The sequence below is a fragment of the Myxine glutinosa genome, chromosome 11 (genome assembly GCF_964187855.1).
Source record: "Myxine glutinosa chromosome 11, kmMyxGlut1.1, whole genome shotgun sequence".
NCBI classification, from domain to species: Eukaryota; Metazoa; Chordata; class Myxini; order Myxiniformes; family Myxinidae; genus Myxine; species Myxine glutinosa.
Window position 1 is genome coordinate 66,128,375 of NC_136271.1, and position 27,893 is coordinate 66,156,267.

Consider the following 27,893-nt stretch of genomic DNA (forward strand, 5'->3'; position numbering starts at 1 on the left):
TGAAACAAACTCATATTGAACTTTTTTCAATTTGTTATGCATACTTCCGCATCCGCAAGATGCCGGCCTCCATGGAGCGATTTGGTGCGTCAAAGCTTGGAATTCTCAAAGGATCCAGCAAAATATGCTTTTTCAACACAATACGTACGCGTTCATTCACAACACCGGCTTCGCCAGCTACTAGAACATTCATTTCGCAGGTCTACAAGAGCTGGGCGTTGCTGCTGTTGGGGTTCTTGTTGTGGGTCGATTTTTGAAATCTGCACCGATTGGTTGGACAGCTGCCAGACCACACCCACATCTGTCACTTGACTCCACCCACCACAGAACTGAGACGGAATGATATGGCTGCCATATTGTTTCCTGGTGGGCCTAACCCAGATCTATAGGCCTCTGCTGATTATACACTGCCTGGTTTAGTTGCATAAGATTTGCATTGGCTTTGTTTGGGTCGGGTGTTATTGATGATGAGGGACTTTAGCGTGGAATGAAAAGACGCCCGAGGCGTTCGGAATTCGAGTCAATACGTTATTCCAGCCACAACCAACCAAACCCACTCTTCTCACTTCCGGTTGCACCTGGTTCGAGAAAACTCTCGATCAACCATAGCTCAAGCATATTTACATATTGTAACATGAAAGGCAAAATGATGCTGCTACAGGATCCCAAAAAATTGAATCGTATGTCGAATAATACTGAGGTTTAATCAAGTCTGTCAGAACTCAAATTATGGCAGGACGGTAATGTCAGAACGCACGGTGAGGTGTCGAGTTTATTTTTAAACTGTGTATTAAATATGTTTCACAATCATGCTGTTAATCTTGTCAGGGTGTTTTAAATATGTGTTTCCCAATCAGCCTGTTACCAGATTTTGCCACAGGTTGTGATCATAGCGCGGTTGTTCTTGTTTTTTCTTTGATAACTCATTTGTTACCATTAATTTTTTAATTTTTTTTGCTTTCAGGTTCATCGATTATGCCTGGGCGATTAACTGTTTCTCAAAGAGTGTGAATTGTTGCACAGTATGAGGTTTGGCAGTCTGTAATTGCAATTCAAACATGGTGGTGGGAAGAAATGTGAACACAAGCCACTGTGGATCCAAAAACGATTAAAAACTCTCACCAAAAGCTTATAACAACTGGTTCAGTCAAGCAAGAAGATCAGGAAGAAACACCACAGCGAGATCAGCAGAAAACATTGACCGGGTGCAAGACATGTTCACAAGGAGCCCAAATAAGAACGATCAGACACGCGGTGAGGGAGATTGGAATGAGTTATCGTGCAATTCAGGCAAATGTGAAGAAGGACTTGAGATGGAAACCATACAAACCTCATCATGTTCAGCAGGTGGTTCCAGATAATTGAGACAAGAGAATGGAGTTTCGTGAACATTTCCTTCAGTGGATCGATGACTGTCCAGGTGTGTTGCGTAACATTATGTTGTGCGAGGCTGTTTTCCATGTTGATGGTTTTGTCAAACAGGCATACTAATCTAGGCTGTGTATGCCATTTAGGGGAAGGGTTGTGCACTTTTGCGCACAACGATTTTGAACTTTGCTCTTTCATACAAGATCAGGAAACAACTCACTAGTTGGTGGTATGGTTGCATCATCACGAGAGCTGTGCTCGCAAGTCTTTTGATACCTTACAATTACAAATCTTTCAATGCTGTAAAATAAAGAGTGAAGCTGCTGTAACTTGGTACATATACCTTGCCCTATTGACATTACCACCTTTCACAGCATTGTCAACTCTTCCAGCGGTAGTTACTCCAGATTGGAAGAGCGGACTATCACACCCAGAGCCATCCTCCCATTGATGGAACATCTTCATAACTGACATCTCGAAGTGTAAGATCCCAAGTCACACCAAATACTTGTCTTCTCCAACATCATTGTGCCACTGCCACTGGCATTGCTTCGTGACAGCATAAAGCAGTTGGTCTCCTGTTATGAATGGAGTTTGACCAGGGTTGAGGTATTTAGTTGCATTTCTTAACACATACATGCCATGTAAAATCAATGAAATTGAGTGGGAATTTTCATTAAAAAGTGGCATCAAACATACAATGGACACTGGTTGTACCTGTGGTAGCAGTTTTGAGGCATGAAAAGCTGCCCGGGATATGAGCTTTATGTCATTAAAGCCCGCCTTTCACCTCATGGAGCCACTCGTACTCCTGTTTCTTAGCTTTTCTCATAAGTCAATGTTGGGGATTACCTTGTCGGTGATTTATCAAAGCTACAGCTGGAACCATGGCATAGGCAGCTGGGAGTGGTTCAATGATTGATGGTGGTTTTGTTTCAGGCTCGATGAGCGGTCTCTTTTTCTCAACTCCGAGGCTTTCGGAGGTTGGTGACTGGATCATGGATAGGGCTGTTCCATGGAATGCTCCCTGCCTTGACTTGACTTGACATTTGTTATACCCTTTTAGCCTTTGAAGTGCAAACAACTTGCAAAGTCTTTCTTCATTGTATTTGTCAACTACTCCTTGGCCACAAGCTGTTGATATTTCCATGACATGATTATATCTGATGCCAAGGCCATGGTCGTGCAATTTTTCTATCAGATCCCGATTTCTCCTTTTGGTGTGGACGCAGAGGGACAGGAAAATTGGAAATGGAGCTTCTCTGGCTTTGCTGTGGGGAGCTCGCTTTGTTGCACTTGGTTTTTTTCACAGAATTATACGTATATCAAGAGCTGTCGGAGAGATGAAGCGCATTTTTTGTCTTGCACGCTTTTGTGGAATTTGTTGGTTGATATTCGGTCTGTCAATGATCATGTTTACTAACTGCATGAGACAAGCTGGTACTGCCTCTTTCTCACATTCTTCTGGAAATGTTCTACTAGCATGTGTATCTTGTTGAATCTGAAGAACTGCAGCTGCTTTCCTGTAGTATTTGTTAGGGCATGTTAAAAAATAGGCAGCATCTTATGCTGTCAAGTCCTTATCAGCCATGCTTGCTAAAACCTGTGTGTTGCAGGGTTGGATCACACTGATGTACTTTTGCATGGAGTTGCTTGGTAGCAACATGTTTGAGCTGGTTACCAGTAGGCCCTTCTGGTCACAGAAAAAAACAAGTGTCCATGGTGCGTTGCACTGCAGGAAACGGTTTCGGAGTTCTGGCCTGGAAATGAAAATGTTCACGCACAGACGGACAGACACGAAGCAACGGACAGACTGATAGACAGACAGATTACAGACAGACAACAGACCGACGGGTTGTTTCCTGATCTTATAATAAAGAGAAAGCTTCAATGTACCAACGTGCCAAAGCGCATATTTGTATTCTGAAGTGCACGGTTTTTTCCCCTATGGCCTAGAGCTCGAGACTACAGAGTAACTGGCATTACTCGTCAGGAAATTATCTAGAAGTGATAGTCAAACACAGCTAAAGTCAGCCCAAACTGCCTGTTTGGTGCAGAATGACTTCAACCCAACTCATTGGACCTTGCATCCTCCAAGATACAATGAGCAGAGATACAATCGGAACTCAACATTAATGGTCCCAACATATGGACCTTACTTCCCTCCCCCTCCCGTATTCACGCGTGACAAAATTTGACCTGCTTCTTCATCCGCGCTTCGCATATTTGGGGCTTAAATATATATATATGTTGTTGTTTTTTTTTGTTTGTTTGTTTGTTTTTACATCAGGACTCATCTCCGAGATCCACTGCTGCTGATATTAATTCGGCCTGGGAATTCTTCCACAGAAACCTGCTCTCTTGTGCACAGATTCATCCAAACTCTTCAATTATCTTACCCATCCTCCCACTCTGAATCCTGTGGTGAGGCAGTTGCTTTAAAACAACTTGCATTCTCCTCCTGGAAGGCAAATCCAACTGATGACAACCTCAGATCATTCCATAAAGCTTCAAACAAGTGTGTCTATTCTCTGGAGAGCCAGAAAACAGCATCTGTCCAATCTCACAAAAAAGCTTTCAAACTTGTCTCCCTCCTATAAAACCTGATGGCGCCTTATCAAGACTTGCACCCTCTGCCCTCTCCATGCTTTGTCCCCTTCAGGTATCTATCTACAGGATGCACATAGTCCATCAGCAACCCCCTCCGATTGAAACTGCCGAAATCCAGAAGCACTGCTCACCTCCACTGATTTATTCCTCCCCACCTGTGGAACCATTTTCCATACTCACTCAATCTCATTCTTCCCTCCAGGTCTTCAAGACATCTGTTTACACCCATCTCAAGTCACCCCCCATTCAAAATCATGATATTTTCTACACCTGTTAAACCACCCCCTACCCCTCCTAAGAATTTTGCTTATGTATCCATCTTGTCCACCCTTTGCGTTCTCCCCTACCCCTCATCGTTACCTGCATCTCTTGATTGTCCATCTCCATCTATTTCCTCTCCGCCCTGCTGTTGGCGTTTCCCCTTTCTCCTGCTGTTCCCTTTGTTACGTTGTGTCCTGATTTGTTCTGTGTCATAACTCTTCTACGAGCCTAAACCATGTAGTTTAAAAAAAAAAATCCTCCACCTCCCCCCCCCCTGCCCCCCCCCCCCCCATTCAAACAATGCCCCTACATTTGCAGCTTTGTCCAGGAATGTATCCCCCACAAATGTCGGGGGCCGACTGTTCTTAGAAATGCTTCCAATCTTTCATCTTCCAAAAATTAAGCAATGGAACAACACAGATGAAATATTTTTATGCAAGACGGTGCCGCTCCGCAACTCCCAGTTGAAGTTCATAATTGGTTGGATACCCACTTTAACACGGATGGATTGGCCGACGAGCACCGATAGAGTGGCCATCCAGCAGTCCTGATTTAACCCTGTGCAATTAATTTGTGGGGATGGGCTAAAGAAAATGTGTGTGTGCCAGCCAACCCGCTAATTTGGACGAATTAGAAAGTTGCATCTGCAATGGTTTTGCCGATTTGTCAGATAAGTTTCTTAGGCGTGGAGTGGAGAATGTTGGTGAACGATTGAAAAAATGTCCTGAGAACACAGGAGATTTTGTTGAAATTTGATATTCACAACTTAAAATGACAATAATTGGCCTTTTTGGAGAAAAAGCATTTTGGCATTTAACTTGACATTAACATGGTATTTCTATATTTGAACTAGGGACTTCATTTTGGATCACTGTGTGTGTGTGTGTGTGTGTGTGTGTGTGTGTGTGTGTGTGTGTGTGTGTGTGTGTGTGTGTGTCTATGTAAGTGTGTGTGTGTGTGTGTGTGTGTGTGTGTGTGTGTGTGTGTGTGTGTGTGTGTGTGTGTAACCGTGGGACCCAGCTATTCGCGCAAATGGGAAAATGGTCGACGAACTTGTAAAACCGATGGTCGATGAAAATGAAATGAAAATGGTCGATGAAAATGGTCGATGAAAATCCCAGCGGTACATTGTTTCAATGGAAAAAGGGGGAATAGGTTCCCGATTCACGAAAATCCGCGAATAGAGAGGACCAAACTACGAATGGCGAGGCAAAATCCATGAATGGCGAGGCAAATCCCGAGAATGTCGACGATAATCCACGAATGTCGATGAAAATCCCACGAATGTATGCCGTGGCATTGTTTCAATGGGAAAAAGGGGGATACGTTATAGGTTCCGGACGGTTCCTGATTGAGAGGAAAAAAAATTCGACCTCAAATGCACATGATTACAGTTTCATAAAAAATTCTTACAAATTAAAAAAAAATGACAACACCATGTACCATTTCCAATTTATTGAGGGAATGCGCTTACAGTTTATTAAAAGTGCTTCACCAGCTTAACCATACTGCACCATGAAACTAAAAAAGACCACAACACCATGATGTTTGCAGCTCGTAAAAGTTTTTTTTTTTCGCATGTCCAGCTGCTATATTGCTTTTTTTTCTTTCTTTTGTTGTTGTATAGAATATCGAGGCTCGTGTAAGAGCTAACGTTAATCACAAAGAAACAAACGGACACATTAAAAAAACATAAATAAAAGGAGTGGGAGACAAGCTGGGGAGAGAGACGAAAGCACACAAGTACAACAGGGACATCGGGAGATCTGTGGGAGGGAGAGGGCTTGGGGGGAGGAGGCATGGGAAGGGGGGGGGGAGAGGTATAAAACACATGGACACTGCTGGGACTTCAAGAAAAGAAGTCTGTATTTCAAAAAAGTGGATCTGGGGTGAAATTAACAGGGGGAGAAAAGATCAAGGTTTTGGATGGGGGAAGATAAGAGATGGTGGTGAACAGCTGTTTTACAGACCTGGAGGGAGGAGTGGGATTGAAGAGAGTGAGGGAGGAGTGGGATTGAAGAGAGTGAGGGAGGAGTGGGATTGAAGAGAGTGAGGGAGGAGTGGGATTGAAGAGAGTGAGGGAGGGGTGGGATTGAAGAGAGTGAGGGAGGAGTGGGATTGAAGAGAGTGAGGGAGTTTGTTCTGGAGGCGGGAGAAAAAAAGGAATGAAAGAGCGAAGGTGAGCAGAGAGTCTTGATTTTGGCAGTTTCGCCAGAAGAGGGTTGCTGGCAGATCTTGTGCGACCTGCAGGAATATTTGGGGGACAGAGCACAGACAGAGTTGGGGGAGCCAGGCCGGAGAGGAGTCGGTAGAAGACAGAAAGACCACTAACCTGCCTGCGGTGAGTGAGTGAAAGGCCCTCAGAGTCAGCTTCATCGAGGGAGATTGCAATGATTCTGAAAGCTTTGGTTTCAACAGTGTAAAGCCGAGTTAGGTGTGACGCAGGAACACGAGCCCTGAGGGGAGAACAGTATTCCATTGAGCTGTGGATGAAAGCCTTGTATGTGGTGAGGGGCTCAGGTGTGCCAAGGAAGAACTTCGCACGACGGAGGATGCCCAGTCGGCGACTGGCTTCGAAGGCCAACTTGTAAATGTGGTTTTCCCAGGAAAGATCATGGCAGATAGTGAGACCCAAAAGCCTGAGTGACAGAACTTCTTGGAGAGGATTGTTGAGAAACTAGACGGGAGGGTTTTCCAGACGGTCTTTTCGGAGAGACATAGTAAGAGTGTGAGATTTGTCAGGATTGAAAGACATGTTCCACTTGTTTGACCAGTCGGTGATTTTGTCAATGTCTGCAGAGAGTGAGGAGGCTGCAGACTGCCGATCTGAGGGATGCGGTATGGAGCAGCAGAGAGTGGAGTCATCAGCAAAGAGATCAAGAGGATTTTCAAGGAAGTTCGAGAGAACATTTATGAAGATTAGAAAAAGCACAGGGCCTAGACACTGACTTGAGGAACTCTAGACTGGACAGGCAGAGGAGATGAGAGAATTCCATCTAGAGCCAGACGTTGACTACAACCAAAGAGGAAGTCCACCAGCCATGTGTGGAGATTTCCATGGATACCATAGGAGGAGAGTTTGGTGAGCAGAGCGGGGTGCCAGACCGTATCGAAGGCACGTGATATGTCAAGAGAGACAGCTCTGATTTCCTGTTTGGCATTGAGGACCTCCATCCATTGTTGAGACAGCAGAAGCAGCATGTCCAGAGTAAAATGACTTGGTTTGAATCCAAATTGATCATCCGAGATCAAGCCATTGGAGAAGAGGAAGGATTTGATATCCGAAGCAATGATGGATTCCATGACTTTGCTGATAAATGGGAGCAGGCTGATTGGTCTGCAGTTGCAAGGATCTGTTTTTGCACCTTTTTTGTGGAAAGCGGTAATGTTGGCTGATTTCCAAGCTGATGGCAGATGACCTTGAACAAAAGAGAGGGTGAAGAGAACAGAGAGAGGGTGTGAAAGAGCGGCAGAGCAGGATTTTAGGACCAGTATATATATATATTAGAAAAGATAATTTCGTGCTCCAACCTAATGAGCGAATGCAGTGACGTCACCACCATGTACGTCCGCCTTGACTGCGAAGCTCCAGAACAGCCATCCCGCAGTACGTCATTATGAAGATGTTAATTCAGATACTGTCACAATACTGACGTAAAATTATAATGACGTACTGCGGGATGGCTCTTCCGGAGCTTTGGCATCCAGGTCGACTCCATATAGTGGGTGGATACCACAGGTAATGCACTGTGTGGCAGACGGTGCTTATCACTTCCAGTAAGGTGCAGCAATAGCTGTATGGGACACCTTACTGGCGGTTCTCCACTGATGGTATGGAGTCACATAATCACCGATATATATATTATTTTTTTTTTTTTTTTTTTTTTTTAATACTTTTTTTGTTGTTGTTGTTGATTAAACTAGGGCATGCCCGTACTATATATATATCTAAAATTATATCCCCCCCCCCTCTATTTACATGAAATGGTTTGGTCCAAAGCGAACGGCTTGCGAGTACGGTGACAATCCCCCCCCCTCTATTTACATGAAATGGTTTGGTCCAAAGCGAACGGCTTGCGAGTACGGTGACAATCCCCCCCCTCTATTTACATGAAATGGTTTGGTCCAAAGCGAACAGCTTGCGGAGTTTGGTAAAGAAATCGCCATAACGTGCACAAACGCGCAGGAAAGCGAAAGAATCGCAAATTAGTTTTAATTAGTTTTAAAACATAGTTTAACGCCAACATAGCGGCAACATAGTTTGCCAACGTGAAATAAATGAATACGCTCTCAAATGTGCCGTCCGAGGCAGAGTCTGTTCGGCATGTTCGGCACACGTGATAGCTCGCTGCTCTCTGATTGGTTGAATCGTTTTTTGGACATAGCTCGGTAACTACTTGTCCGATTAATATGAAACCTTGAAAAGGCACATCCTCGGGTCCCCAGCAATATACCTGGCAAGTTTCAAGTATATCGAACCCGTGGTTGTCGAGAAACAGCGGTCACAGACATACAGACATACATACATACATACATACATACACACAGAGATTACTGGAATTATAGATAGATGATTCAAAAGGTTAAAGATGTTTAATATGGCAAAGATATTTCCTCATTGAATGCATAGCATAAGCATTAAGTAATTAAATGTGATATTAGATGTGTCGCTATTATGTCCAGATAGACACCGTCAACCTATCTATGATCATGTGGGTGTCTAAAACCACCATTCCTTTTGACCTTTTATTTGACGCTTTCCCCCCTCTGTCGTAATCTGTCATTTATGTGCTTTAAAAAAAAAAAAAAATACCTTGATACTGTTATGTCTGGGGGGTAAAGCAACATCTAGAGCCAGGTAGATCTGAGTAGGTAACATGCTTCGATATGTCGCGATAAGGAACACTTCCTGTAATAAGTCCATGTTTAGGTGTTTTGTCGGTTAAGGTGTATAATTGTGGATCTACCAGGAGATTCGAGTGTTAAGTAGTTAGGGATTAACGATAACGTCCCTGTGAGTCTCACCTAGTCGTCAAACCTTTGTCCATTTTGGCACTGCACACCACATAATCATTAGTTCAGACCTTTAGTACAACACTAAATGACGCCCTTCCCCCTGACATGACAGGAAGAAATCGGGCTGGAACACCGCCACAATTGGCCGCCACCATTGACACCTCCGAAAGGCCTACCCACCTCGCATAGCACGTGCTATTACCGAGGAGCAGGAGTGGGGAGAGCGGCAGTGGTGCAGTGGGCGTGCCCCTGGACGAGCCGGCGAGTCGTGGGAGGCTCTGATTGGCAGAGCAGTGCGCCAATGTGACATCATCGGCCAGGGATATTACTGAGGGTCAGACGCCATTTTCGAGAGTCGAGTTGAGTGCAGTTCGAATGAGTTCACAGCTTGAGAGAGTCCCGGTGCGATCCTGAGTTGGCTTGTGAGCAGGGTCCTGGCCCGGGTTGCGTTGGTTGTCGTGTGGAAGATCGCCGTCGAGGTGGTTGGAGCTCGCTCCTTTTTGCTGGGTGGATTCGCGCTAGCCTGGAGCGGGACCTCGAGTGCAGCAGCGAGGGCGTTGGCGAGGGCCTAGCGGGACGTGTGAGGCGGACGGAGGATTCGTCCAGGCCGGGAAGAAGACGACAGGCACAAGATAAAGCCGTATCCACGAATACACTTTACATAAAAGACGTGTTATTTTCGTATTCATCTCCCTCGTCTCGTGTTTGAGGTCTGGAGTGCGGGATCCCGATTTAGCTACCTTATTTTATTACCAGCGCGTGCTTTTTCACTGTCTTTGCTTTTCATTAATAAATCCTTATATTATTTTTGTACATATACCTGAACGCAGTTTCCTGTTTGATTGTATTAGATAAGGCTGCAGGGCTCTTGCCGTTTCCCTCCATTCCGCGCATATAAGTGTTTGATTTGGAATCCGCTATTGAGTTTTCGCCTCGGGAGTTAAAGCCTCGTAATTGGCCTCCGCAACTCTGATGTTAATTGGAGTTGCGCGACATTTGGTGTCAGAAGTGTAGGATTCGAACCCGTCGGACAATTTTTTTTGTCTGCGGCGAGACATCGACACGGTCGGGCGTACATTGCGCCCGACGTTCGAACGCAAAATTTTTATAGGCGAGGCGGAGAAATTTGATACCGATTGGATATACGGAGCGCGATATCGCGTCTTCGTCAAATTTAAAGTGTGTTTCTGGAATTAAAATAAATACGTGCGCGGGAAACAATCTTCCGGAAGGCGGATGTCGGAGATTGCGAGATGGAAGTACACAGCGAGGCTTTCGTCAGCGAAGGGAGTGAGCCGGAAATAGGGGAATTAGATGTAGAGGTTAGCCTTGGAACCTCCCCCGTCCCGAGCACCAACTTATCCCCCTCCCCTACCAGGGAGGACAAGTGGGACGGCCCCCAGGGACGACCAGGCCTTAATGAAATTTTTAAAGGAATTAATGGATGCCCAAAAGGATGAAATTCGGGGAATAAATGGAAAAATTGGGGGATTGCAAAAGGAGATGGGAGAAATGAGGGCGGATCGTGAGCGAATGGAAAGCAAAATGGAGTCCCAGGGGAATGAATGTAGGGAAGGAATGAAGGGAAAGAGTGATCGATTGGAGGGAAAAATTGAAGGAGTGGGAAATAAAATTGATGAATGTACGGATAAATTGAGGGAAGGACGAACGAATGATGCCAATGGGGCACGGGAGAAGTCAAATGTGGCAGGGTTTGAATCTGAACGGGGGGAAGGCTAATTGGGGATTGCACCAGGAATGGCAGATGAAGAGGCAAATGGGGAATACTCACAGGTGAGCGTGGAGTGCCAATTGGGAATGGGAGAGAGTACGGCCCATGCAGATGTGCATGTTGCTCACGAGCAGGGAATTGCACCGGGAATCGCAATTGAAGGAAATGAGGAAGGTAGGGAAGGAAATTTACAGGTAGATGGGGAGACCGAATGTGAAAATTGTAATAGGGAATGTTTCCCACCTGGCCTGGTTGTTTGTCGGGACCGGGTGGATGTCACAACACCCCAACCGGCGGACGAATTGGTATCCGTGCAGCACCAGGGCGGTGGTGCGGAGCAAAAGGGGGTAGAGTTTTTGGGGGTCCGTGCAATGGAGCCGGACCGGTATTTATTGGGGATATTGATCAAAGCCTGGCGGGGCCAGAAATGATTTGTGATAATGATGATGATGAGGATGATGTGACACAGTGGCTGGGGACCTGAGACAGTCCCATGGAGGTAGGGTTTGACCAGGCCCAAAGGAGCCTGGGTGATGAGGTGAGTTGGTCCAAGGAGGTGGTTGGAATGACCATGGGGACCCTCGCCGTGCACTACGATTTGGTAACAGAGGCTCCGAAATTGCAGAACAAGTTGGGGGAGTGTGTTGGCTCCGGGCTGGATTCGGACATAGTCGGGGAGTCGGGAGATAGAGCCTCCGACGATTTGTTCCCCGTAGGGAATTTGGACCAGCTGCAGGAATGGGCAGAACAACCGGTGGTAGAGGTTGTTACCTGCAGCTGTGGTTTGGCGCAGGTGGTGAGAAATTTTAAAAGAAAAAAGAAAATTACATTTCAATGGGAAATTGATTTGGAGCAGCCGTGGATGGAGTTGGTCCCCGGGCTGCGGAATTTGGACATGGAGGTCGATGGTGATGGCCTCGGGGAAAAGTTGCCCATTTGTAAATTTGGGGTTGCCAGCCAGCTGGGGGGCTGTGCTGGCGAGATTTGGACGTGGGGTCCAGCCATGGGTGGCATGGTGCGACCTGGGCCCCACAGGGGGTCTGGTGGAGTGTGGTGTCCCTTGTCCGTCGGGGCGCCGTCCGGGCGAGTGGCTCAGGCCGACAGGGTCACCGGACTCTGGTGGGGATTGAGACCTTCAGAGGGGTCTGAGGTGGTCTCTCAAGCCTGGGATGGCAGATATTGAGGACCACTAGGGGGAGGTGTTGTGGGTCGCGCTTTGGTGGTGGCACTGCGGACAGCCAGCTTGGGCCTGATGTAGTGACCACCCGGGCATGCGGCTTGGCACCCTCCTCCTGAGATTCTGGGACAGCCAGCATGTGGTGACCTGACATGTTGTGCTGGGCTATGGACACAGGTCGAACTGAATGGACAGGAATGAGATAGCCTGCCGGACAACCATTGGGGCATCTGTGGAACGTGATGGTTTGAGAGTGACCTTCCACAGATGTTCCGTTATGATTTATGGACTCTCGGGTTGGGAAGAGAGCCATGGGGTTGTTGAATTTGGAATGTGTAACGAGCTGAGCAGATGGGCCATGCTCGGCTGGCATGTGTATGGCAAATCATCTTTCTTTGGTTGAGATTAGTGAATTGTGACAAATGTTTGGCATGGGTAATCTGTGGATTAGATGCAAATTTAAGGGTGAATTTTGTGAAGAGAAATGGTGGACACTGTTTAGTGACGCCATTATTGATCCAGGTGTGGTAGACCAAAGTGTTGGAGGCTGTGATAAAATTGACAGGGTAGCAGGACACAGCCTTCGACTGGTTATGGGGGCGACTGCACCAATATTTGGGACGCGGAGTCATGGGGATGTAGTTGTGTAGCCTGGGGGTCAACGTGGTGTTGTGCGTGTCCGAGGGGTGTGGACCATGTCTTCTGGGTGGGTCTCCTGGTGGAGCATGGCTGTTGACTGGACCTTGGTGTGGTAAAGTGTGGGTGAGCACTGGGGGGCTGCGGTTCTGTGGACTGGGGGATGAGGGCGGCGTAGGTGACGTGAGGGGAATGCCATGCACTGCGACCGTCTCCCCCAGGGCCGAGGTTGTGTGTGCGGTAGTGTGTGTTTTGGCAGCAAGTGTTCACCACATTGGCCAGCTGGGGCTGGTGCAGCTGTGTTCCTCGCAGGGGGGCCGAAGGATGGATGGTGGGTCGCACCCTTATGGACACTCATGGGCCATGTTGGCGTTTTGACTGCTCACCTTGTCCCGATGACCCTTGCACGGTGGAGGTGCAGAGCTGTCGTGGCCACTGGTAGTTGTGTCGAGATGATCACCGTTAGATGCGGATCCACATACCTGCCAGTGTAGTGGAAAAAAAAACAAAAGGAGGAATTTGGTGAGATTTGGTAGGCCCAATGTGAAATTTTGGGAATTGTATGGGTGGATTTCGCTTTGGACCTGACCAACCGGTAATTGCCTTCACTTGAGGTGAGTGTTAGAGATGTGCTGTCCCAGGCTCCAGGACTTGCTTGGAAATTTTGGGGACATGTAATTTGGAGTTGGGAGGCGGGTGAGAGTGATGACATGGCTGGTGAGGGGATGGAATAGGGGCCACACAGTGTCTTGTGGGTGGCGTATGTTTTTGTGTTGTGGTTATGTGTTTTGATGTGGTCGTGAGAGTAGAAACTGGAGAGTGAGTGACGATTATTGGAGGAAATGAGTGAGGGGTGATTATTGTGCTTTTTAAAATGTGCTTTTGGAAATGTGTAAGGTGATTCAATGTGAACTGGGGGATTTCACATGTAGCAGGCCATGGCAAACTTTGAAACATCTTTTGTACCATCTATGGAATTGTGCCGTGTTGTGTTGAGAATTGAATGGCAGAGGGGGAGGAAGTGTGTTTTGGGGTCTTGTGGGTGGGGAAGGTATGTGTGTCTGCAGGTATGGATCAAGCTCTGAGGAGCGATGCCTGCGGCCCCCCTCTGCAGCAATTACCCCTGGCAGCCGGTGGTAACTGGAAGTTGGAGCTCGTCGGTAGAGGGTCTGGTTGGGCGCCGCGGGGTGAGGAAGTCCCCCGGTGACCCGTGTGCTGCGCGGAAGCAGGAGGCAAAGGAGCCTGGTGTGTGTGGAGACCCTCACCGGCGAGGTAACGGCGGAAAGGGGCTGTTGGGCTGCCATGGGCCAAGAGGTAAAGGGGGGGGGGGGCAATGAACTTGTAAGTCGGTTGACTTGTTTTTGGGACTGCGGGCACCACAGCCTGAAGCGCCCCCACCATCTTTTTGTGCGGTACCTCCCCGCTGCCGAGTTGAGGAAAGCACACACATGATATGACATCAATGGTCCTGCAGGGTTGGTGTAGTGAGATAAGTGCTGTGAAACGATTTTTGAGTAATGATGACTTATGGAATGAGAATGAGTGGTTAAGGGGTTTGTGTTGTATGAATGTGGGTGAAATCCACCGAGCCATGTCACTCACCTGCAACATCTGGACAGGGCCCGTGGAAATTTAGGGGGTGCATTGGGGATGGCCCCGCAGGTAAGGTTGTGTCTTGTGGCATCCACCCGGGGGATGCGGTCTGTAGACCGGGGTATGTAAAAATGTTTTGTAGAGTTTTTGGAATTTTCTGGTTAAGGTTAAGTTTTGTGGTTAAGTTAGTGTTGCGTGTTGTTTGTTTCCTCCCTCCGCAGGAACAAAGAAGAAATTGTAAATACATGACTGCATGATTGTTAAGGGGTTTAGCATGTTAAGGAAGTGTAGGTAGGTAGTCCGACTCACTTCCCACAGCCCTTCCTGATTTATTTCATAGGTTAATTAAGTGTGTGACAGCAAGTGTTAAGGCTGGAATGGTAGCGCCTGCAGTGAACCTTGCAGGAGCTACAGTTCCACAGGGGGGGGGTGGGGGGGGGCTGTGTTATGTCTGGGGGGTAAAGCAATATCTAGAGCCAGGTAGATCTGAGTAGGTAACATGCTTCGATATGTCGCGATAAGGAACACTTCCTGTAATAAGTCCATGTTTAGGCGTTTTGTCGGTTAAGGTGTATAATTGTGGATCTACCAGGAGATTTGAGTGTTAAGTAGTTAGGGATTAAAGATAACGCCCCTGTGAGTCTCACCTCGTAGTCAAACCTTTGTCCATTTTGGCACTGCACACCACATAAACATTAGTTAGGACCTTTAGTACAACACTAGATGACGCCCTTCCCCCTGACATGACTTAGGAAGAAATCGGGCTGGAACACCGCCACAATTGGCCGCCACCATTGACACCTCCGAAAGGCCTACCCACCTCGCATAGCACATGCTATTACCGAGGAGCAGGAGTGGGGAGAGCGGCAGTGGTGCAGTGGGCGTGCCCCTGGACGAGCCTGCGAGTCTCTGATTGGCAGAGCAGTGCGCCAATGTGACGTCATCGGCCAGGGATATTATCGAGGGTCAGACGCCATTTTCGAGAGTCGGGTTGAGTGCAGTTCAAAGGAGTTCACGGCTTGAGAGAGTCCCGGTGCGATCCTGAGTTGGCTTGTGAGCAGGGTCCTGGCTCGGGTTGCGTTGGCTGTCGTGTGGAAGATCGCCGTCGAGGTGGTTGGAGCTCGCTCCTTTTTGCTGGGTGGATTCGCGCTAGCCTGGAGCGGGACCTCGAGTGCAGCAGCGAGGGCGTTGGCGAGGGCCTAGCGGGACGTGTGAGGCGGACGGAGGATTCGTCCAGGCCGGGAAGAAGACGACAGGCACAAGATAAAGCCGTATCCACGAATACACTTTACATAAAAGACGTGTTATTTTCGTATTCATCTCCCTCGTCTCGTGTTTGAGGTCTGGAGTGCGGGATCCCGATTTAGCTACCTTATTTTATTACCAGCGCGTGCTTTTTCACTGTCTTTGCTTTTCATTAATAAATCCTTATATTATTTTTGTACATATACCTGAACGCAGTTTCCTGTTTGATTGTATTAGATAAGGCTGCAGGGCTCTTGCCGTTTCCCTCCATTCCGCGCATATAAGTGTTTGATTTGGAATCCGCTATTGAATTTTCGCCTCGGGAGTTAAAGCCTCGTAATCGGCCTCCACAACTCTGATGTTAATTGGAGTTGCGCGACAATACAACAGTTTTGATGGGAGAATGGGATAGACGCCTTTGGCTGTGACACTTTACCTCAGGAGATCAGGGTGAAGGGTCGCCCTGTCCCCAGATAGAAAGGGGAAGAGATAGAAGGGCACCACAGAAGAGAAAGCCGTGTCAGCCTGCAGAGTTGCCGAAAGAAAGCCACGCCACCCACCCCACCAGCCACGCCTCTGCAGAAAGCTGCGTCAGTCTGCAGGACTGCCGAAAGAAAGCCACGCCCCCTCCCCATGCCTCTGCTCCTCACAAGCAGACCACAGCTGCTGCAAGGACGCACCACATGCTTCGGTTCCAGCTGTGCCACCATGACATAGCTTGGGTATTTCCTGCTTTGTCTGCCTCTCATCTGTGTCTGTCTCCTGTGGTGAGCTTCATTGGGCCCCAAATTATAGGATATCTATATATAATGGAGCTGTGTTGTTGTTGGTGTTGGTGTTGGGCTAGTTACCAAATCCCTGGTGTTGGGCTAGCGGCTAGGGTGCCGGCTTAGGATCCTAGGATCCTGGGTTCGAATCTCGGTCGATCGCCGAATTAATGCCAGGGGGGTTGACTCAGCCTGTCATCCTTCCGAGGTCGGCTAATTGAGTACCAGTTCACTGGTAATTCCCTGTTTGTCGTTGAAGGCGGCAAAAAGGGTTGGCGTCAGGAAGGGCATCCGGCCGTAAAACATTGCTTCAAAAAGGGGACCAAAAAACAACAACTACCACGGTCCCCGAAAAGGCCAACCCCCGCCTTGCGGGGAAAAATGGCCTCTAAACGGTGGTTTTATATATAATGGAGCAAGTGTTTGTACAATGTATGTATGTCTGCTCTTCATCCATTGGTTGGACAGCTGACCTGACTCCACCCACAAATGTAACCTGATGTACTTAACCTAAAGTACTCAGAGGACCCAAAGATTCTCTCCCCCCCCCCCCCCCCCCCCTCTCACACCCCGAGGACCTACAAGACCCAGAAGAGCCAAAAGGCCCCAAAGACTAAAAAGACTGAAAATACCCCAAAGACCCCAAATACTAAAAAGACCCCAAAATACCCCAAATACCCTTAAAGACCCAAAAGACCCCAAATATCCCAAAGATCCTTGAAGCCCCTTAAAGACCCAAAAGGTCGAAAAGACCCAAAGCCCCAAAATACCCTGAAGACCCAAAATACCCCAAAGATCCATAAAGACCCCGAAGACCAAAAGACCCCAAAGACTGAAAAGACCCCCAAAGACTCAAAAGACCCCAAAGATCCTTAAAGTCCCAAAAAACTCCAAAGAATGAAAAGACCCCAAAAACCAAAAAGACCCCAAAGACTGAAAAGAGCCTGAAGACCCAAAATACCCTTAAAGGGGAACCCAAACGCATTTTTTTTCTGAAAAACCATTGGCAATCATTAATCACGGTTTAATTGAAGGGAATTTATTTATTTATTTGCCAATCACATCACATAGTGCCGGAAAAAACCCTGGACCATCGATTTTCGATATTGCCAGTGACGTCACATTGTGAACTCACCTTGATCCTGCCAGCGACGGTACATAGAGAAATGGTGCATTGCGAGCTCGGATTCCGATACTCATTGGAAATGATGAAGGAGGGGGGAGGTGGGGGTGTGTGGGGTGGTCGTGAGGTATTGTTAGCTAAGGTGACGGTTGGTGGGGGAATGTGAGGGGTGGTGGAGGGGAGGGGAAAAATGTGGGTTGTGGGTTGGTCATGGGTATTGTTAGCTTGGGTGACGTTTGATGGTTTTTTTTTCTGGAAAATTGAGATGCCTCAAAAACCAAGAGCAGAAAACACCTAAGTTGAACAGAAATCAGCAAGAATTCCAAGTCAAAGTAGTTGTGTCAGCAGAAAATATCCGATGGCAGAAAAATGTGTTGCACGTTTGGAACAAGATCGTCCGTAGGGCAGGTACTCAGCTAGTTTAAGGAATCCCCCATCAATTTGTTTGGTATCGCAGGTGTGTATGATCGGGTGTGGGTAAAGGGTTACGTTTTTTTATGACGTACCTATTTATTATGGTGATTGCATCTGTATGTCAAATTTCAGCTTTATAGCACACCTACAACAAAACATTTATATCAGTGAATGTGTCAGCAGTAGAAGCCTGGTGTTAGCTTACCGGTTAAGGTGGCTGGTTTGAGATCTTAGGGTTGTGAGTTTGGCCCCTATCGTGCCATTAAATAACACCAGGTGGGTTGACTCAGCCTGCCATCCTTCCAAGGTCGGCAAAATGAGTACCAGATTGGGGGGCATTGCATTAGCAGCACAGCCGCACCTCCAGAAAATGATGCAGCCAAGCAGCCACGGGCTGCGTACGAACCACCACCAGTCAATAATTAGAAGGAAATGTGTGTGTGTGAGTGTGAGTGTAATTGTGTGTTCCTGACAGACTATCAACCCACTGCACAGATCATGTCCCCAAATAGTTCCAATCAATCCCAAATCCACCGAACCAACTCTCACCTATGCTAACGTGCAAGTACCTGTAACAGCTTTGAAACCCAACTTGCATACACACACTCAAAAAACTCAAGATTTTGGGTCTCACTATCTGCCATGATCTTTCTTGGGAAAACCACATTTCCAAGCTGGCCTCCAAAGCCAGTCGCCGACTGGGCATCCTCCGTCGTGCGAAGTCCTTCCTCGGCACACCTGAGCTCCTCACCACATACAAGGCTTTCATCCGCAGCTCAATGGAATACTGTTCTCCCCTATGGGCCGGTGCTCCTGCCTCACACCTAGCTCGGCTTCACGCTGTTGAAACCAAAGCTTTCCGAATTATTGGAATCTCCCGCGATGAAGCTATCTCTGAGGGCCTTTCACTCACTCACCGCAGGCAGGTAGGTGGTCTTTCTGTCTTCTACCGACTCCTCTCTGGCCTTGCACCCCCAGCTCTCTCTGTGCTCTGTCCCCCAAATATTCCTACAGGTCGCACAAGATCTGCCAGCAACCCTCTGATGGTTAAACTGCCGAAATCTCGGCTCTCTGCTCACCTTCACTCTTTCATTCCTCTTTTCTCCCGCCTCTGGAACAAACTCCCTCACTCCCTTCAATCCCACTCCTCCCTCCAGGTCTTTAAAACAGCTGTTCACCACCATCTCTTATCTTCCCCCATCCAAAACCGTGATCTTTTCTACCCCCGCTAATTCACCCCAGATCCACCTTGTTTGAAATTCCAACTTCTTTCCTGGAAGTCCTGGCAGTGTCCATATGTTTTATACCTCTCCCACCGCCCCCTTCCCATGCCCCCCCCCCCCCCCCCAAAGCCCTCGCCCTCTCTCAGATCTCTCGATGTCTCCATGTCTCTCGGTCCCTGCTCTCAAATGTTGTGTTTGTGTCCTTCCCCCTCTCTCCCCATCTTGTCTACCGCTCCCGATGTTATATGTTTTATGTGTCGGTTTGTCTTTCTGTGTGATTAATGTTCGCTCTTTCACGAGCCTCGATCTTGTATACAAAAAAAAAAAAAAAAAAAAAAAAAAAAAAAGCTTTCGCTTGCAATCAAACAATGGTTGTCGCGACCGAAATTAAAACTCTCATTCAAAGCCCTCGGTCATATTCACCATGTTCTGTTGGTGTTTCAGTTTCTACACCATCACCAATCCAACTTGATCTCTCCGATTCTTGCAATATCAATGTCCGCTCGTTTCCATCACGCTGCAATGAAAAGAGCACATTCTTGCCCACTGCATCCTTCAAAACCATCTTCTTTCCCATATGGACGAATAGATTTGCATGTGTGAGTGATGAGCAGGAAGTAGTAGAGTGTAGCTTTTTATTGACCTGCTTTCCTTCGAGACATTATCCAACCACTTAAACCTCAAAATTTTCACAACTAGAGAAGTTAGAAATGTGCTCATGTGACAAGTACAGACAGTTTGGGTTGATCTGGTTGGCATTCCCATGTAAACGCTTGACTCGTGATGATGGGATCCCCGTTTCAAATTCCATCGACTGTTTTGTTTTAACCATTGGCCATGCGAGCAACTTTGTAATTCATGTAAAGGTACGTGATATCTCCTAATGTCCGAGTCCTGTATGTAATAAATGTAGAAGTTCTATCAGACGAAGATAATGTTAAAAGCAAAAGGGGACAGTTGTGTTGAAAGTTGTGAGACAGGGAAAATGTGACCTTTCTTACATTTCCATGTCGAACATCTCCCACGTGAGGCCCCATAACTGGTGATCTTCCAAGCTCTAAATGGTGAAGAATAAACATTTTTTTCAAATGAAAAAGAACACACGAGAGTGTAGGGACAGAAGCAAAAGGAAAGGTACATGATGATCCCAACTGAATGCAAGAGGGCGATTCAATTGGATTAATTGGATGCAACGTTGATCATGTGGTTTCAGTCATTGGAATTATTCATTTAGAAGACAAAAGGATTACATCTTTGAGAAGAGAATATCACGTTTGTTGATGCTCATATCACTACTTTTCAAGAGAGTTTGCCTCGTATTTTCTGTCACGTGCAAATACTTGCATCACACGAGAACGGCACTCGGTAGGGCCGAGTGTATAGAAGAGAAGGAACTTCACTAGATAGAACTTCACTTCACTAGATCTTCACTTAGATAGGAACTTCACTAACCACCTCTGCCAGGCTGAACAGTTTACGTTTTGTATCCCACTAACAGGCCGGATCTGGATTCGGACCTGAACCAAAATCTAATCGGCTTGTTCTTGTCATCTAACCAACTCATCCCCCAAGTTTAGTCATAACTCATCCACAACTTTTTTTAAATAACATGTTATATATCACTTTTCACCCGATCTCTCAATGGTGAAGAATCACTTAAAAATTAAACAACTCTCGTATCCGAATCCATATTCAGATCTTCACCAAAACCGAACCGATTCGTCCTTGTCGCACACCCAACCGGTCCACCAAGTTTCGTCCGAATCCGTCCATAACGTTTTGAGATATCGTGCAATGTATCGGTTTTAGCCCTATCTCTCAATGGTGAAGAATCACTTTAAAAATTCTCTGATCCAGATCCGCATTGAAATCTTCACCCAAATGGAATCAATTCTTCCTTGTCGCACACCCAAACTCTCCACCAAGTTTCGTCTGAATCCGTCCACAACGTTTTGAGATATCCTGCTATATATGGTTTTTGACACTATTTCCCAATGGTGAAGAAGCACTTTAAAAATTCTAGTAGCCGGATCCAGATACAGATCTTCACCAAAATGTAATCATTTAGTCCTCGTTACATACGCTACCTCTCCGCCAAATTTTGTCCGAATCCGTGCACATCATTTTGAGATATCTTGTTCACAGACAAACAAACAGACAAACAGACACAGACACAGACAAACAGACAGACATGGGTGAAAACATAACCTCCATCCACCTTCAGTGGCGGAAGTAATTATGATGATAGGATGGGAACTTTTACATGAAGAGTTCATTCAAAATGTGTGGCACCTCCCCTCACCCGGACATCCGGCATCCCACCACACCCTCCCCAATCATCACACCTGGGAGCTCCGGCCTTAATATTTTTCTACTTCCCAAAATTATATGGGTTATGACTGTCAATCACAGCTTACCTTTCATGTGCAGGCCAGGCCACACGTGAGCATTCAGTGCTTGAATGATCCTTCCAATTCCTGTTGATTCTGGAAAATCATCTAAAGAAACATTTCAGACACAAACGTAGCTCAGAATCTTCTTCTCCAGCCAAAAACTATGACCTAATATAATACTTGTGCTGTTATCATCATTACTGACAATCCTATTTCACCAACCTCATAAAATATCAAACAGACCACAGTGTACAGATAGAAAACCACGATTATGAGAGATGTGTGGTTGGTCTATTGATGTATCCAATTCAGGTTGGGACATAAACCAGCATCCTACCTGCCTCTTTTGTCCAGCTATCTTTATATGCCACCAACGACCATCGCAATTCATTTAAAATTGATCAACAGTTGTTACATACACGACAGTCCCTGAAAAACTGTTCACATAATTATTTTCTTTGTGAGTAAATGCCTGTTAGTTTATCTCTACTTTCCAAGCAAAAATGGATTTGAGCATGTGTGGATGTGTTTGCGCGCACGCGCACACACACACACACACACACACACACACACACACACACACACACACACACACACACACACACACCTTTACAGAACACTGGTTAACGGCAGCATTATCCAGTGCAGGCAAGCCACAGGATGGCAACCCACGAATACAATTAATGAGGAATGTCCTCTCTTTCCCATGAAAGCCAACCTATGGGCTTTGCCCATGCTCTCTCGTCTAAATGCTGAGCATCAAGCAAGTAAGCAGATCACATGGCCTTTTTAAAGTTGCTGGTACGACTCAGACGGGGTTACAACTGCTGACCTCCCAGACTCGAAGCAGACACTCTAAATATGGCAGCTCAGTGACACCGCTGAGCCAATAATCTTCCTTGAGTAACGACAGAGTCTAGTAACTTCCTTCATCTTTTATACCGGAACTCCTTAGATTTCCTTTTCCCATTTATAACCCCTGTTCTCTTCCTTTTAAAACTCTCCCCCCCCCCTACCCCCTTCCAACAATCTACAAAATGTGAAAACGAATTCTTCAAAATTAATCGAGGCTCCAACTGAAACATTTCTCCGAGGTCACCCTCACAATTACCTTTACACGACCGACTGCATTATATTTGAACTGTACCGAGGTCCATTCCAGAAAAAAACTCCACAACTACAATTTACCCGATATCAAGGATGACTTAGGTGTAATGTACATCTCGATACCAATGAAAATCAATGACCTAGATGGTTTTAATAATAAATAAATATAAACTACGTTTAACTATTAAACATTGAAAATGTATTTCCTAACTATTTATTTGATCAATAATTTTTGAAAATCAAGCAAATAGGACAAATTCGACATGGACTTGTGTTTACAACCAAGGATATATGTGACCTCAAAAAGTAAGACAACACTATACTGCGCAGCCAATCATCATCGATATTAAAAAAGGAGCCCAGTTTCTCCATCTATAACGCTATATTATTCTAAAGAGTTTCTGATATCGTCACATAATGAAAATAGTACCGTTGGAAAGGTAATAATCCGTGCACCTGTGTGGAAATCCGATAAACTATTTACTTTGAACAAAAATTTGTTAATTACATCTACTACTACTGCTACTACTTACTACTACTACGACTACTACTAATCGGCATGCCCAACTAAGGGATGTAGCGACCCCCATAACTGTCATAATTGTTGTGTGCTCCCTGCTCTCAAATGTTGTGTGCTCTCAAGTGTTTGTGTGCTTCCCCTTCTCTCCCCATATTGGCTTCTGCTCCCTCTTTTTATATATTTTGTCTGTCTGGTTGATTTGTTTGTGAAGTAAATGTCAGCTCTTTCACGAGCCTCGATTCAGTATACAAAAAAAAAAAAAAAAAAATCCTCTGCCTTTTGCCAACATTCACGTGGTTACATCTACTTGCCTGTTTTAAAAGCCCGTGTTCCTGTAATTGAGGACGAAAAGTCGGGATCTCGAACAAAAATGTAGCAGTTCCAATTCCAACATTAACATTTGTTATTCTATGATGGCAGGAACCCTTTACCAAGACATGGGAAGAGCACACAATAGGGCATATCGTCATACATCTCAAAGCAACAGAAAAATATATCAAAGTACACGGAAGGAGCACACAAACAACAAGGCATCATAGATGTGGCGGGAATGTGTTGAAACACGAGTGTCTGTTTGTTTGTGGGACTAAATGCATTGAATGTTGGTGATTTGACTCACGGTGTGCATGAGAATAAAAACCACCTTTAGAGGCCATTTTTCCCCGCAAAGTGGGGGTTGGCCTTTTTCGGGAACCGTGGTTGTTGTTGTTTTTCGGTCCCCTTTTTGAAGCAATGTTTTACGGCCGGATGCCCTTCCTGACGCCAACCCTTTTTGCCGCCTTTAACGACAAACAGGGAATTACCAGTGAACTGGTACTCAATTAGCCGACCTCGGAAGGAGAATCAGGAGTTCAGGAGTGCATGAGAATGTTCCACGAAATTTAGATGGCCACCTCAAATTTAAAGGGAGCCGGTGTTTCTTGTAGTACATATAATTTGAGAATGTTTATGTTTGACTTCTATGCACTCCTGAACCGTTGGATGAAAAGAGTTGAAATGATTGAGAAATATGGTGGTTGTTCACGGGATATGCTTGGGAAGGTTTTAGGCAATACATTTCCCCCACCCGAGTCTTGGAGGGGGAAGTGGTGGGGAGTTCAGTGTTGTAGGAGAACGCAAATTCTCCATGTAAACATGCGTCGTCTCGCACCGCCTGGTGGGAGTCGATATTACAATAACCAAAAAAACCCCATTGAAGTGGGGAAATTTTCATGTATGTGTTTACTTCGATATATGCACTCTCGGACCACTGATCAAAAAAGAGTTGAAAACTCAATTAAGTCTTGAAAAAAAAAAACGTTGTGAATAGGTTGTCTAATCTTAGGCTATATGGAAGGCCCGTTTCCCATCTCCCACCCCACTCGCCACCCACCCCCTTACAGAAATCAAGAAAGAACTAAGCTCCAGAGGGTGGGTCAACATTGTCTAGACTAGAGGGGCCGAGGAGAACAAGTGAACAAATATGCACAACAGTTATACTAGGCTGGCAAGTAACCCGCAGGATGCGGGTTTGACCCGTTTTGTTGCCAAAAATCCACGGACCCGCTTCAGTGTGGTCAAAACCCGTATCAGACGGAAAGTACAAACAGTTTCAAAAACGCAATGTTTTGCTTCCATTCCACTCGCAAGGATTCACACAGACTGACATTACCTGTAGTGACCTGCAGCCGATATGCAAGGTTCCACTCTACACTATAGGCTGTGTGGCATCAGCAGTTTACCCAACCAAAGGCCATGTCACCACCCTTGAGGTTTTCACAGGGAGTAGCCTCATGTACACCATATTGTCGTCACCTCAAATAAATCACCGCAGTATGTGCATTCCGATTCGCTCTTCAACTTCTTAATGTGATATTTATCTGTACTTTCGAGTACGGTATTTTGAATGGTAGGATTCGATTTTGATCATTTTCATTCATCTACAGATCGGGTGTCTACAAATTACCATTACTAATTCAAACCGTAATAGAAAAGTAATGAAATGGGATACAACCATGCAGTTTGAAGCATGTGAAATAACGTTTCACAAAGTTTTATTGTCAATATCATCAATTTGCATTTATCATCATTTGATCTCTATAAACCAGGCAACACTGCTCTTTCTTGAAGGGATGCCATTTGAAGTATATGTGATGTCACGTGTGTCACAGGTGACATCTGGAAACAAAAAAGTCCATAAAGCTCTGAATCTGGGAGGTCGGTGGTTCAAACCCAGGTCGATTCATTCCAAAGACTTTAAAAATGGTGTGCTGCTTTTTTGCTTGACATTCAGTATTTAAAAAAAGGACAGAGCATGGACACAACCATAGGTCGGTAATAATAGTCCAGGCTTTGATGGTCTATGGTCTATGGCCTCTTTTATGGAAAATGTTTTTCCGAGTTTGTTTTATCCATAAAAATAGACCACCGTGAACACACATTCGTGCTAAAAGATTTTCCTTTAAAACATACCCTTATGAAGGGGGACAGACAAACACACAAACTAACTGTGTTTTATATCGTATATTCGTATCGTGTCGTATTCGTATATCGTATATTCGTATCGTATTCGTGACCATGACTGGTAATTCCCTGCTTGTCGTTAAAGGCGGCAAAAAGGGTTGGCGTCAGGAAGGGCATCCGGCCGTAAAACATTGCTTCAAAAAGGGGACCGAAAAACAACAACAACCACAGTTCCCGAAAAAGGCCAACCCCCGCTTGCGGGGAAAAATGGCCTCTAAAGGTGGTTTTTTTTTTTTTTTTTTCGTATCCTGTCACCACAATCACAGAGTTTTAAGTCGGTTTACTTGGAGACTCCCGATCATTACTCATCAATAAACTATCTCAGTATTTTGGTGTCTCGGTCATGTCTCTCAAGTCACTGACAATCTGTTGATTCGCAGTTTTACCATGCGTGGTTAAAAAAAACCCCTGCTTTTGATTCGTACCAACCCACTTTTCATCGCCTCCAAATTGCCATGTACGGTACATGGAAGGAAGTGCCAGGGAAGAAAAAATATCGGAGCAGGTAGTGTCAGTGTGTAGAAAAAGTTCTTCTTTTTTTTTGTATACAAGATCGAGGCTCGGGGAAGAGCTAATATTAATCACACACAAAAAACGGGCACACAAAACATACAATAAAGGGAGCGGGAGACAAGATGGGGAGAGAGAGGGAAGCACACAAGTACAACAGCAGAGAACAGGGACATCGGGAGATCTGTGGGAGGGAGAGGGCTTGGGTGTTCGTTCATTAACTGTATTGTATTAACTTAATATTGAACCTGTATTAACTTAAGAGTGTTCGTTCATTCCCTTGACATCTGTCCCATTGTCAGTTCCGCAATGCTCTTCAATGAACCTCACTCCGGTAGAGAAAAAAGAAAAAGAAGAAACGACCGTTTATGAACGTTGCGTTTTCACCATGTGCCAAAATGTAATGAAAAAATACATGAATTTTTTTTTGCTTTAAGGATACCTACAAATGTATTGTGATGGAGATGTGGGGATGTGTTACAGGCATAAACCGGAGAAAGAACAAAGCACCATCCTGCATGTGAACCACCTGACTTGGGTACCCTCTCAAAGATCACATTACTTCCTACATGAACCTCACGTTAACCTGCATCATACCTTCTTCGTCAGGCAGTTCTGGAGGCTCAAGCTCAACCAACTCAAATCCGTGCCGCACACACCACTCCTGTACTTCTTGCAGAGGCACACCTGTGCACAGTACAATCGAGATATGGGCACATCACGTGTGTGCGTGTGTGTACCACGAACATGCATCATATGCAAGATCACTACATGTTAGTGATCTCACTAACATGTAGTGTACTTGACATACAGAACCAAACACAACCATGACTACTCAGTTTGCTTGCTCGCCAGGATTACCATCATCATGAATTCGTTCACACACCAAGATGAGCACCTCAGGTGCCCACAGCGATATGAATGGAAGCCATTCCTCAGCCTGCTGCAGTCCTTCCTTCTGCAAATCACACCTGCAATGAGTTAATCAGAAAGAAGTACCAGACCTCAAACATACCATTGATGGAACCTGTATTACCTTACCAAACGAAGGGGCAATAAACAGGTTCCACAACCTTAATCCAAAGGTTATGACCACAACCTTAACTTAATCAAAATTAAAAGTCCACATCAAACTCTCATGTCTCCGATTTCATTTCCAGGCTGAGAATTTAACCAGGATACCAGCACACAATGACTTACTGCTTTTGAGATACATCGTGGGATCTTTGAACAACAACTAAAATGGAAGTGGGACAGAGTTTAAAACCACCATGCTCAGAGATGCAGCAACATCTATCTGGCAGCACCAGAACAGCAGTTTATTGTTTTTAGTTTGATTTTATTAATTTTTTTAAAACAGCAAATGCAGAACTAGACAGCTCCGAGGTGCGCACTTTACTAATCCTGCCTACAGCACATAGTTATATAAAGGTCTTCCATCCAAGGGTTATGCTACCCAGGTCAACCCTACTCGACTTTCAATGAAACTGGCAGCATTCAAGCTGATAAAGTATATACAGCCTTGGCATTTAATATGGAATATTTTTTTTGTGGGGGTGAACTTACTTTTCAAGATGTCTTAGAACCAAAAGTTCATTGGAATTATGTTGAAATTATTCTAGATTTTGTTAATGTGACCTTTAAAAGAAACAAAAACCACATTTGACATTTCGAAGCAAATAAATGGATCCTTGAA

At 45.7% G+C, this 27,893-nt stretch overlaps 1 protein-coding gene and 1 long non-coding RNA gene across 2 annotated transcripts in view; one reads left to right on the forward strand and one right to left on the reverse strand.

The window, feature by feature from the left end:
- Window positions 1-27,893, reverse strand: part of LOC137436733 (alpha- and gamma-adaptin-binding protein p34) — a 53,879-nt gene that overhangs the window by 8,781 nt on the left and 17,205 nt on the right. Inside the window, exons 3-7 of the mRNA XM_068130777.2 lie at window positions 27,059-27,155; window positions 26,795-26,884; window positions 21,583-21,663; window positions 20,167-20,222; window positions 19,589-19,682 (exon numbers count right to left, since the gene is read on the reverse strand). Coding sequence (XP_067986878.1) covers window positions 19,589-19,682; window positions 20,167-20,222; window positions 21,583-21,663; window positions 26,795-26,884; window positions 27,059-27,155 — 418 coding nt within the window. The remainder of the gene's footprint in view (window positions 1-19,588; window positions 19,683-20,166; window positions 20,223-21,582; window positions 21,664-26,794; window positions 26,885-27,058; window positions 27,156-27,893) is intronic.
- Window positions 1,348-27,330, forward strand: LOC144894285 (uncharacterized). The gene is made up of 4 exons (XR_013624983.1): window positions 1,348-1,420; window positions 1,515-1,597; window positions 1,743-1,850; window positions 26,681-27,330. It is a non-coding gene; the product is annotated as an uncharacterized LOC144894285 (long non-coding RNA).